Source organism: Cinclus cinclus, chromosome 1 (assembly GCF_963662255.1).
Source record: "Cinclus cinclus chromosome 1, bCinCin1.1, whole genome shotgun sequence".
In the NCBI taxonomy this organism is placed as follows: Eukaryota; Metazoa; Chordata; class Aves; order Passeriformes; family Cinclidae; genus Cinclus; species Cinclus cinclus.
The window spans coordinates 88485039-88498523 of record NC_085046.1 but is presented as its reverse complement, the minus strand read 5'-3'; the positions used below and the strand labels follow the sequence as shown (position 1 = coordinate 88498523).

The following is a 13485-nucleotide window of genomic DNA, read 5'->3' as shown; positions in this document are numbered from 1 at the left end:
GCTCTACATATTCTATTGCCTGCAAGTTGATTTGATGTCTTACTATATAAAATCTAGGGTTATTGTTTGAAATAGGTCTAATCTCATGAAAATAGTCAAAGAAATATGAAAATAGTCATAGAAAATGGAGATACTCTTTCCATTATGTTGTCTGAATATAAGTTAAACCCTTTTTTTAAACAAAATCTTACTCTAGGGGTTCTTTAGCAAATTCATTTAATATAAAATATTAAACAAAGCAGTTCTTGCTTGTTTAAAAAAAATTTAGCATTAATTTCTCATTGGGATTTGAGTAGAAATACCACAATGTTTAGAGGAAGATTAAAGCAACAAATTTTGAACCCTAAGTAAAGGGGAGTTGGATTCTGTGGTTAATGCTTTGTATTATTTGAACATCCCACATGAGATCCTATATTTTAGTACTAGTGAGGTAACCATGGGGATTAGCCAAGATTCAAGTAATTTAGAATTTTGTCAATTAAGTTTTGCACTTAGGAACCAGGTCTAATTAAGGACATGATTTGGAGACTTGAGGAAATCATTTGTCACTTCCAAAGGTTCAGTTTACAATTAATTTGTTGTTTTGGAAATAGAAGTGTCCATGGTTGTGTGAAACGTAAATAGACACTGCAGCATTTGCTGCATAAAGGGATTTCTGTTCTCATGAGCTCCTACCTCTTCCTTTGCATTTGCACTGAAATTCATGTAAAAAGTAATTCAGCCGTGAGGAGAAAGGTGAGTAGCCTACTTCCACTTTAGTGTCCTAACTGAGGACTCAAGAACACAGAGGAGGAGGGAAGAGACTTGTAGGTGTGTTGCCTCAGATCACTATAATGTCTACAAAACCCTTATTCTGAAGTGTTGACCTCTGCTAATAATGTTAAATTAAATGAAAGCTGAATCAGAATCTGCAGCAGCATGTGATGTTATACTAATTGACTGGGTCAGTTTAAATTACAGCTTGGCTTAATTAGGATTAATTCTCTGGGGTGACCTAAAATGTATTTGTGATGTCTTAACAGAAAATGCTATTAAGACTGATAACAGGCTTTCTTTTCTCAGCAAACGTATTTAGTGTTAGCCAAAACATAATCTGGAAATGTTTCTGTATCTAGGAGTATTCTGTTTATTTAAAGGTGCTGTAGCCTGTCAGATGGTTTGACAGCTTGTCACATGCAAACTTAAACATGTTCTTACAATCACTGAAAGTTATGTTTTTACTGCTTTGACAGTATTCAGAGCAGATCAGCTGAGTCTACCTTGAAAACAAAGAATGACAGTAGTTGAGTTAGGTACGGGTTCTATCAGTTTTAAATTTTTATTTAAATTCAGGTTTTAATCTTTGAGGATTACAGCGATGACAGAGAGAAAAGTTTACTTGTAGTTTACTGGGGGGTTTTAATGCCCTTGAACACGGACCTAGAAACCAGACTTTTGTGTTTCTGTCAGGGACCTAAACTTCAAATCGCAGTCTCCATTGTTGTTCCTGATTCTTTTCTTTGCTCTAATGTGTTGGAAACTCAATAAGATCGAACGGGGGTGAAAATGTTTTGCAGCCCTGCATGTGTAACAAAATGAGCAGGGTTTTGCTTCTAGGAACTGCACTTTATCTGTGTAAGAGGATTTTGACCAGACATCCCCACACAATGATTGACTGCTGTAACTACCTAGGTACTGTATGAAAATGTGGCTACTTGACACTGCTCCCTAATTTAGCTTTACTAAATCCTTTCCTGGATTTGAATCTTAATGCCTTCTAAGGTCAGGTTGATTCCAGTTATCTTGTATCTTAGGCTATTAAAACACAGGTACTGCATTTCATTAACAGGCTTTGGAAGTATAATGAACTTTGATTCCAAACTGAGGTAATGATAAAATCTCAGTGGTTACATAATTAATCTTGACAACTCTGTGCTGAAGACAGCATTTTTCTGAAACAGACTTGTTCTTCCTTTAACACGTTATGCATATGTTACCTTTCACTGCTTGTCTTGCTCTTTCTGACTGTTTTTTAAGATGCCAATTCAGTGTAAACTACTTTTGTTCCACCTTACAGAATGTAATATGTGGAAGTACTTTCAAAGCCTTTTCTGTTAATTTTTATCTGAAGATGATCATACCTACAAGTAGGATGCTATGCGAATACTTTGGAGCATAATGTATTATAGTTTCACTAAATTTTTTTTTCCTCCATCCTTCCCTATCTTGTTCCCCTCTTAGGTTTGAAATTCTGTGGCTTACTTTATGTCAGTTTCACAATTCCGTGGAAATTGAGGTCAGTAAAAAAAACTCCAGTGTGTTGGAGTAGTTGCAGAATACATAATATTGTACTTAATTTTGTTGTAAAAGTTTGCATTCGAATCTTGTAGGTATGTCTGTAAAAACAGGTTAAGATACCACATGTATTTTAGACAAATGGCTTCTGTATTTGAAAATACAATTTAAAAATGGAATAGCAAAATAGTTTTTCAGTTGGCATCAGACTTTATTACTGCTCTGAATTGAGTAGATAAATTTCTGGCTCAGTTTAAAGAGTCTTTGTGAACAAATTTCTTGTCTTCTAATGGCCTGATTGCTGTTTCAAGTAGTGTACCAACTTTGTTAGACATTCAGTGTTAGACATTCAAGTGTGTAATTGCTGATGTACAAACTAAGGACTGTCTTGTAGAAAAAAGTTGTAGGTGCTTTTTTATAGGCCATGTGAGTTATTTAATGTCTGGCTAATATTTTTATTAGTCTGTACTGTTCAGAATGTAAATTGGAAAACACAAAGAAAACCTGTCTATGTTCTTAACTTTGTTTTGAGGAAAATATTGTAATTTTAAGGCTGAAGACTATTGTAGTGAAAACATGCAAACAATTACAGCCTTTCCTTTCAGCTTGTCCTTATGCATTTTAAACAGAGTAATGATATGTCCACGTTTTTGTGGACAATTACAATATTTGAGAAGTGTTACATAGGATATTTGACAGATGTTCTGCAATTCTTTTGCATTTTGAATAATGAAGCAGCTATTTAGCTCTGACAGATGGAACTGATGGCAGGGTAAATCTGTAGGAAGAAGTATTGCATGTTTACATACACTGTGTTACAATAGTAACATATATTGAATGCTAATCACTGAACTTGTCATTGCTGTGTTTGCTTATTTTTGCAATCAGTTATTCTCAGAATTGAAGGATGTGCAGAATACCAGCCACTCAAATAGTTGTATATGTTGTAGAAATTTATGGTTTTTGTTACCAATTTAGTTGGATGAAAAACAAATGTGATTTCCAGAATGGTGGCCTGTGTTTTGTAGAAGGGCCAGGGAGTGAACTACCTCTTGCAGGGCTAAGACAAACCAGCTGGCTGGCAGGATTTTTACCCTTTCTCAGGAGCATGGTATTCTGCCCTAAGGATGTAAAATGGGTTCTTTCACACAGGAGTGAGCACTGCTAAGCTTTTTTGCTTTTTGAGGCAGCAGCTGCTAGCAGATGTTGAGTTTCTGTAGCTCTTATAGATCTTGTATAAGAAGCTATGAGCTTTGGTAGTTCTTGGGGGGGGTGGGGAAGCAAACTGTCTACTGACCTTCGGAAATACTCCATCCTAAAGCAGGAATTGGCAGAGAATAGAGGAGCAGACCCGTCTGCAAGGTTGCTCTTAGGTATGAGGCAGAGTATTTGAGAGCTACTTGTTGAATTTGTTTTTGTAAGGAAGTGCAGTGAAGACTAGTAACATATAGGAAAAATTAATTGTTCTGTGTTCAAAGTCATACTTTTCTCCTGGTCTCTGAAGCTTGTTGGTTGATATTCCTGCTCTGTTCCATCAACACAGAGATACTGGCAAATACCTACCAGGCTGGATACCACAGTTAGTGCTGATGATCCAATAACTCACAAAACAACACTTCAGTGGCTTTTTTTATGTAAATAATAGCCAGTAAGATTTAACAGCCAGCAATCAGGATCCAAAGTTAGCTAGTCTGGGTTTCTCTGCATATATGTTCTGGCATATTGTGTGTGTATTGAGAAGCGAGCATCTATGCAGGTTTTATAATAGGTTTCTGTAAATATTGGCCCATCCATCCATCCTGTACTTAGAACTGGCATGCTGGCAATGTTGTGAAGAAGAAAGGATATATGATCATCTGCACGTGTAGTTTTGTTTTGGCTCTTGTCTGTTTGTTTTACTGACCTGTGAACTTCAGTGTTCATACATCCAGGACAGTCTGCAGCAGCTGAGAGTTCTTCTCTTAGTTTTGTTAGTCATGTTGAAATTATTACGCTATTTATGTCGAGTTAGGCAGACATGTATAACACCTCTGAAATCACCTCATTCAAACTTCTCCTGTGTTTGGACAAATTACTTAATAGCCCTTTGCAACACAAATAAATAGAATGAGGTTCGGAAGTTGAAGGAACAGTCTTTCCATCTCTGTTAACTTCACAGTCTTTGTGGTTTTGTATATTAGATGAGGCTGGTGTACCTGCTTGTAATGTAAACCTAGAAGACAGGAGTCATGTTTTCAGCTGCATATGGAAAACTCCAGCAGAACTCAGAATAAATTCATTATTTGTCTGTTACAGATGAATGTCTAATGGCAGTGTTTAGGTACAGTTGATCATACTGTTATGTGATTTTAAAAACACAGCTAGCTTCACGATTGAGAAGTATTTGCTGAAATTTTAAACTTTAAAATAGAGACTAAGAACTTTACCCAGTTGTTAGTCTCTGTTTTAAAGATGAGTGTGAAATTTCTGGATCATAATTCCTACTTTCCCTACCCATAGGTAACTATATGTACTGCAACTAAACTTCTTGCAGCTTTTTTTCTAATTCAGAGGCTTTACACAAGATTGTAAGCATTTTGCTCACTTAGTGCATAAATTATCTCACTGTGCTGCGCTACAAAGAGAGTTGTCTGTCTGGTACTGAGTAGGAGTGGTGATCAGAGTACTCCCCTCTTGTTCCTCCCATCTGAGGAGTTAGTTACTTGGCAGAACGAAATGTTTTGAAGGTTTTTATTGGTGAGACTGGCCATGATCTTGGGGCTTATGTAATTTTTCAATGGACACTTAAAAACAGCTTAAAACACTGGAAGATATTTTAATGTAGGCTATGCCATTCTGAAAGCTGCTCTTTCTGTTGTGAGCCTCCAGCAGTTCTGGTTTAATTTTCCACTTTCCAACATCAACTGTTTTGTAGTTCTCCGGTCATCTGCATTCATTTAGATTTTTTTCTTTCAGTGGAGTGTTAATGGCTGATGTCCAGTTTGAAGGGAAAAAAAATTCAAAACAGCCAATAGCAGAAAATAAAAACACTCCTCCGTATGTTAGGCAGCAATACATGATTTCAAAATGTGCAGGGGGAACAGTAAATACCTGATGTCAAACTCTTAAGTCCCGCTTAGGAAATTAAGATAAAACTCTGCTTGGTTTCCATGAGGTAAAGAAATGAGCAGAGTCAATGTTACATGAATTTCTAGAATTATGACATATACTTAAGCATTGAAAAGTTTATTTTTTATTATTTTCTATAGTCTTATTATAATTTTGTGAGTAACAACAAACTGTATGCAATTTTCACCATAGTGCTGTGAGAGATTGTTTAAAATGTTAAATATTTTTGGTATAATTCAGTTCTCTGTATGCAGTTTCTACCCGTGTATACTCCTTCAGAAGAAGAGAGAAAAAATCCAGTGTTATACGCCAGTAACGTCAGACGTGTAATGGCAGAGTAAGTATGTTTCAGTTCTCCATGAAAATAATGTGTGATTTTAAGTTTAGACTGAAGAAAAGATCATAAAATCAAGTCAGTGTGGTTGTCTGCCTACAAAGAGCCTTGTAGTCTGCAGGAGTGTCTGCAAGACCTCTTACATAGCAGTTACTTTCCCCTCCAAGGGGGTCAGGGAGCCACAAATACAGCAAGAACTGTAGGAATTGATGGGTTTGGAAATTTTTTTTTGGTTTGTTGTTTTGGTTTTTGTGTTTTGTTTTTTGTTTTTTTTTTTCAACATGCCTTCATATAACAAGCCAGTTCTGCTTGCTCCAGTGGGTATTCAGTATTTTGGGGGAAGGATATGGTTGAATTTTAGGAAAGGTAATGTACCTGAATTTTGTGCTATTTGGGTTGCATTTTAAGCTGTGATGGTTTTAATGAAGTTAAGAATAGTTTCATGTAATTATTGTTAGCCTGTGGCTATTTCAAACAGTAAAGCACAGTGAAATGACTTTACTTCCATTGGAAACAGGGGACTGATACAATGCAAATTAATTGAAGTTAATGTTAATGTGGTAACAGTAGAAACACTTGTCTGTAGGGTGTAATAAAGGCATTTAATACTTTCACTCTTTTGTTTCATTTTTATTAATGTGTTTTTCATTTCTTTTTTGTCCTTTCAGTAAATCTTCCATTCCTCAGTAGATAACTCTTTTCCATATTTGCATTGAGCCCTTGGGCCTGTGGTCATTATTAACTCTTGAGAGGTTTATGTATCTTCCTAATCCTGATTTTGAAAGAACTTGTGAAATCGTAATTTCCTTTGTGTAACTTCTCTTCTGTTTCCTAGTTTCTGATTTAAGCCAAAGGCCAATTTGTAGGTTGCAACTGAGAATTCTTGTCTGGTTGAACCCAGTTTCTTTAAGGATGTTGGGACAATAATATAACAATAGATCCATTGTACAAAGGGACATTCCTCACAAGAGAAAAGAACAAAAGGACCTATTTGAATCATCCTGTCTTGGAGTCAAAAATCTGAGGCACTGGCCTCAAAGACTTCTGTTGTTACTTAAAGACCATCACCTGGCAAGTGTTGTCCTCAGACTTTGTGTAGAAGGGCCAGGTTACTAAATCTTCATTCTGAGCTCTCCTCCAATCAGGTAACAGGGATTGTGTGCTACAAGGAAGAATTTTGAAAGCCTACAGAAGTTTATGACACGTGGCATGTTGCAAGTTCTAAGTGCACTTAGGAGGAAAGATGTGATTGTTTCTCCCTCCCAGCCCTGAAGAATTAAGTATTTGTGGTCACAGAAGAGGAATGCAGATCTAACAGGAAGACTGCCAGAATGAGTGATGTTGAAAAAGACTTGCTTTGGGATGAAGCAGGGGCTGTAGGTGCTGTGTTGATGTGAATAGAAAACAAATGTGTTTGGATATCAAAGTTTTGAAGTTAAAATGCAAATAGGAATGAAAATGATGCCTGGGTACCACAGATTAACTGTAGACCAGTTAACATCAACATAGTTAAAAATTATTTATTTCTGACCACTTCCAGGTGCCTTCTTCTTGTGTCAGTTCTCCAGATTTTCCCAGTTTATTCATGCAGCTTTTGGTATGGGAGATTCCAGCTCAAATGCTGTCAAGGCTGTTCTGGAGCTGTAGCAATTCCAACTCAAGTACCTTGGATGCTGTTTGGTGCTAGCATTGCACTCTGTGTTGCTGGATAAAGGACAATATTACTGCTTCATCTAGATTAGTCTTGCTTTTCTTGAGGATTGAGTCAGTGGCCGTGTAGCATCTTGTTTTCAAGAGGCCCTTTTGGGATCTATTTAGGTGTCTGCTTACTCCTCCTGCACATCGTATTTCTCTGGCTGAAGAGTCTAATTCTACTGGATATTTTACAGCATCAAAGATGACACTACCAGGTAAAAATGTGATGTGAGTCTAGAACCAGTGTTGTGGAAACCTTGTGTGTTGCTCTTGATTTCAGAGGGAGTTGATAGAAATTGCTGAGTGCAGCAATAGATACAGTTTCTGCTCTTGAAATGGTGTGCCTTCGAGATATTTTGATTTGTGAACAGCTTCTGTTTAGCTCCGAACAAAGCATTTGGCAGCAAGTCTGTATCTGCTGCTTTCTGTGGGTGGCCATAGATGTGAGTGATGGTGGTCTCCAGATACTCAACTTATATATAGATAAGTGAACACGAGCTGTTTTGTTGAGGAGATGCTGTCATTCAGAGGTTTGCTTTAGGACATGAGTTTCTTGTACATTGGACAAATTGGCTTGCCCAAAAATTGAGATCCAAAGTGTGCCTGTGTTATCAGAACTGGAATTACTCCTACAGAATAGCCACTGCTGCTGAGCATGCTTGCCATCCTTGAGGTCATTTTCTTAATTTGCACAAAAGGTATATGCAGAATAGATTAATCTGCTGTTTAAAATATGGTCCCTACTTATACCTTAACAATATGCTTTACATTTTATTTTCTCATACAACCTGTTTTTGAGTGAGGTTGTCTTGTTTGCTCTTTCTGGCCTTGTTCTGACTCCTACTCAGTTTAGTCAGTGCCTGTGTCCCCCACAACATCCTATCAGGAGCTGTGTTTAGAGTCACTTTCAAATCACGGGAAATGTTGAGTGCTTTTAAATATGGTGGCAGTCCCAGCCGGTTCTCTTTAAAATCAATAAAGTGTGCTGTTCTGAGCTTTAATTCACTTCTTGTGTTCTTTATTGCTCTAACAAAATTCTGAAACCACCCTACTAGTAAGTCACGTAGAGAAATATTACCTCACTTTTGTATTGCTTAAGCAAAATCATCATTTTGCTCTTTATATGCATAAGCTATTATCATCTTACGTTGATGGTAGTCAACATGGGTTGTTTTGGTCTGTTAATTTATTGAGTTCTACAGTCTCTTCTATATATTTTCTACTTGAGTGTCAAACTTTTTGGTCCATGTTGTTTTTTGGAGTTTTTTTATCTTTGAATTAATAAGTAAGAATTTACTGGAGCTATGTTAAGTTGTAAAATTGTCCGCCACTTGAGACTTCAATCCCAGCTTTTCCAGAACTATTAGGAACAAATCACCTGACCTTGCCATCACATGTATTTATTTCTAAAAAATTCCCGGTGGTAGAGGAAGTATCTTTATCACTCGTAGAGCTTTAGGAAATACTTGCTTTTATTCATAAGATATGTCGTCTAATTGTTTCCCAATGTAAAGTATTGCACATGAGAGGTTTTTGTTGCCTGATGACAATTTTGCTGTCCTTAGCTAGTAGTTGTGTTATTTTTTTGTATTTTGTCTTATGCTTTAAAAAGTCTTATGCTTCTTAGCTGTATCAATTGCAACCTTTTTATCCAGTTTTACCTTTTTTTTTTTTTTTTTTGCTGCATCACAGTTCCTAATTTACTGAAGCTACTTAGAAAGTGATTTGTTTTGTGGTTTATTTGCAGTATTTTCCCTAAAAGAAATGTATTAGTTTTAGTCTTTTCATTGTGGGGTTGTACCCATTTGCTACTGTTCTTAAATGCCTAATTTTCATTAGCAACTGTATTCTGAAAGACATCTTAGTTGTAATCAAAGTACTGTTTAAGGTATAGAAATTCTGTTTGAAGGAAAAAGTAGGTAACTTTTACTCCCACTTGGGGGGAGAAAGGAAGTTTGTTACCCTGCTGTTCTTTAGGACTCAAATGTGTTTGAAAGAAGTATGTCAGTAGCTTAGCTTCTAGTTAGTTGCAAAAATTAATTTTATTTCACTGCATTCACTGGCTGCAGTACCAGCCTGTGGTAGTGCAGGCAGATGATTGTGAAAATCTGCACTGCAGGCTCTTTGTGCAGGTCTAAAGCAACCTCACCTATAATTACAAACACAAGCTGACTAGATGATGATACACAGACCCACACACAGGTCACCTATAAACATGCAAGCACAGTTTGTTTTCATTTAGTTTTAGTTTCTCTCCAAGACTATCTTCAAAATAAGGAAGAATGTTAGATGGTGCAATTTGGGGGAAAAAATGGAAGACAAAATATTGTAAATTTGTTAATTTTTTTTTTTGCATGTGGTAGATGTTGAGACTGAAACTTGATGGAAACCAGACACCCTTGTCCCTTTGTTTTTCAGAACTGTAAGCACATCAGAACTGAAGATCTTTACAGTACTCCTGATTTGAGCATTTTGTTTTCCTAGATCTTTTGAGTGTTAAACTCAGCATTGTAATGATACGTATGACACTATCCAGAAGTTCTGAAGTTTCGTTTTTGTTGAGCCCAGAAAGTCAGCCTTCCTATAGATACAGCAAAATGCCATAGTCCAGTTTGCATTTTTCCAATAATTTTGTTTATTCTTCCTCGCTTACAGAAAGTTTTAAAGATGTGCTTTTATATTTACAGTAGATGCTGAAATTTATTAAAGTGCAAGATGTTAGACATTGAACTTGAATCATCTCTCTTCCTGATGTTTTTTGTCAAGTGTTTGCCAGAATCACTTTGCCCATGTTGGAGCATGTCATAAAGTTAAAGCACTGACTTGCCAGCTTGATGTATGAGTATTACATTTTCCTTTTGAGAAATGAGTGCTTTTATTCAGCATGCTGGTGAACGCAAAAAATATTACAGGTAGTCATCTGTGTCCATCTTCCCTTTTGTCATCTTCTACTCAGCCGAAATCAGGGTTTGGTTTTTTCCTTGCAGGCTCTGATAGCATCAGAATGTGGTCTTTTGCCAGTATATGTGATAATGTTAGTTGCTGAATGTGAGTTTACAGTAGCTTACTCGTCTGAGTCATGGCTATTTGTTGTATTCAGTGGCCTCTTGAATCTAACTTTGGAAAAACTGTTTTGCTCTGTGTCTGTGCTGTCTGGAGTTCTTTGTGTGATTCTGCACAGGTACTATTTGGATGCTTAGCATACAACTTCGAAATCCAAACTGGTTTCTTGGCATTTTTATCCCATCAAAAGCATAAGCATCAGTATAAGTGGAATTACTGTAGTGCTGGAGTTACCAAGAACCCATTTGAAGCATCTGATGGTGAAGGGTCTAGAGAGTAAATCATTTGAGAAGTGGCTGAGGGAGCCGGGGCTGTTTAGCCTGGAGAGAAGGAGGCTCAGGGGGACCTTACTGCTCTCTGTAACTACCTGAAAGGAGGTTGTTCTAAGCTGTGGGTTGGTCTCTTGTCAAACACAGCCAGTGATAGATAAGATGAGAGGAAATGGCCTCAAGATGCTCCAGTGGAGGTTCAGGTTGAACATCAGGAAGAATTTCTTTGTGGAAAGTATTGTTAAATATTGGAATGGACTGCCCAGGGAGGTGTTCAGGAAACTGGATGTGGCACCATGGTTTAGTTGAAAAGACAGTGATCAGTCAGAGGTTGGACTTCATGATCTCATAGGTATTTCCCCTAAAGATTCTGTGCATTGCTTGAGTTTCAGACCATATACAGAAATGGAGATGAGAAATACATTATGCTCTCTGTTCATTTCTGTGAATACTGTGAGTGTGACAGGTGGAGAACATAGTCACAGAACAGGGCTAACTGTGCAGCTTCGTGCTACATTTATTTTCTGAAGGAAGGAATAAATTTTTTAAATTTAAGTAATACTTTGCAACACTCTGGTTTGGGCTGGTTTTTGAATGCTGACAACACAAGGAGAACCTCCTTTGTTTTTTACCCCTTGAAGATCTGTGATGTGCAAATCTACAAGACCAACAATTACAGGACCCATTTTCAAACAACACCAGGCAAAAATACAGCTGTTGGCATCTTCTTCTGTCTAAAAATTAAACCATTATGAGATAATAGATTGCTTATGTGAACTTCAGACTCATGACTGGACCTTCTTTTGCTTGGAGAATGTCACAAAGTAGCAGTCTGAGGAGAGAAAATGGACTGTCTACTCTGGCCTTCCAAAATTAAATAGTTAGCAGCTCTTCAGCTTGGGAAAAGGATGGGGGAAAAGAGTGGAGGGTTGTTTTGAAGGTCAGGAAAATCATCAGTGTTCTGGAAAAGCATACTAAAGGAAGTATTTTCATAGCAGAAGAGATGTAAAGCACTCAACAATAGATCAGCTGAAAGTAAATGGAGTAAGTCTTTAAAATGTGCAAAATTGTGGCATTTATTACCAGACAGCTAAAATTACTTCATTGGAGCTGAGATGTACTGTAAAAAACATGTGGTTAATTCTAAAACATAGTGGTACAAAAGGTCTCTGGTTCAGGAACTTTGTGTAGAGATGACTACTAATAACTGGAGTTGTTTGTCCACTGTGTTTTGTATGTCTTCTTGCTGAATGGCTGATAATGAGGAAAAATACCAAGTCAGATAGAATCCTGTTTTCAGCACCTGATAGAGATTAGAGTTGGTTTAAAGGGTTTATTTTGAGCAGCCTGTGGAATATTCTCTTGATTAGTTCACAGTTCTGCTTATGAACAATGTAAAACATTTTGAGAATGTTTTTGTTGAAATGTAGATTCCGAATGTCACAGTATTGCCTGTAATAGTTTCTTTCACTTTACATAATATTCCAGCAGTCACATTGTGATTTATGTTTGGCATTTTGCATGCACAGTGGATTGGTATGCAGAAAATGAGGATGTTAATAATTCATCTTATATTATGACTGCATAAATGTTAGACATGGGGAGCTGTTTGGTGTAAGACACCAGGATATAACAAGTACAGTTGTTGTGTTTAACAGACTGGGTTTGCAGGAAAGCCTTTGGGGTTTTGTTTCATTTGAGTTTATTATTTTCAAGCAACTTGCCGATTTTGAAACTTTATGTAGTGTGATATCATGGTGGGTAAATAGCCAGCATCTTGTAGAGGGAAGGAGAAAGTCTCAAGGAATGTCAAGCCAGACATCCATGTCAGGCCATACAAATCTGCTGGACTTTTTAAAAAGCTAAGCTCATATTAACTGAGTGTGAAAGCACAGGTAGTTTGAAGAAAAGAGGGGAAATGCTTTCAAATGAAGATACAGGAAAAATTGTTTTATTTTTACTTTGTTAAAAATATGGGGTTGTACATGCGATTTGTCTCAAATTGAGATTATCTTTTTTTCCGAGTTGAAGTAGAAAAAGATTGCCCTGGAGGATAAGTTAGAATAGTTTGATTGCTAGTTCTGTAGAAAATCCTGTGAGCTGCAGTTGTACCAAGGCCTTACAGTGAACTCTAATATGCCAGGCTTAATTATAAGACATTAAAAAATTCACTAGTCTTATTATGAATAATGAATTTTATATGTTCCCCACCTTCAGTTTCTTCAACATTCTGAGCTGAAATCAAAGTTCTTTAAGCTAGTCTTATACAAACTTGTGATTTTTCTTCTGAACTCAAGAGCCCCTTGAACTTTATCTGGCCTTGACTGATTCTATGATTGAACTTTGCTTTGAGGAGAAGTGTTTCTTTCCTTCCTTGTTTCTGAACTTTGTTATTGTGACAGTCTGGATGTATATGTACCCTGTTTAAGTTCATTTGTTTGTCTTTTAAGTACAGAAGCTTGAAAATTGCAACAGGTGAACAAGAAAAGCTGTTTTTGTCTTTCTGAATCCCATTTTTGTCTATGTGTTGACGTGGAACACACATGTAGGTGTTAATTATAGTGGGGATTTCCCTTTACTCATAGCAATAGGTCTGACCCAACTACCACCTCTTTTATAAGGGGTACACAAAGCTATAAAAAAATGCAGGTTGTGTTTTCCCCTTAAGGTTTGACTGAGTCTGAAATGACCTTGGCTTTTGTTTGGAATTTATTTTGTATCTTAGGTTTGGTTTTGATTTTT

At 36.8% G+C, this 13485-nt stretch overlaps 1 protein-coding gene across 1 annotated transcript in view; it reads left to right on the top strand.

Moving 5' to 3' along the window:
* The window catches only part of LPCAT1 (lysophosphatidylcholine acyltransferase 1), a 59244-nt gene that overhangs the window by 26478 nt on the left and 19281 nt on the right, over positions 1-13485 (top strand). The window contains exons 8-9 of the mRNA XM_062500253.1: positions 2221-2275; positions 5637-5719. Of these exons, the coding sequence (XP_062356237.1) occupies positions 2221-2275; positions 5637-5719 (138 nt within the window). The remainder of the gene's footprint in view (positions 1-2220; positions 2276-5636; positions 5720-13485) is intronic.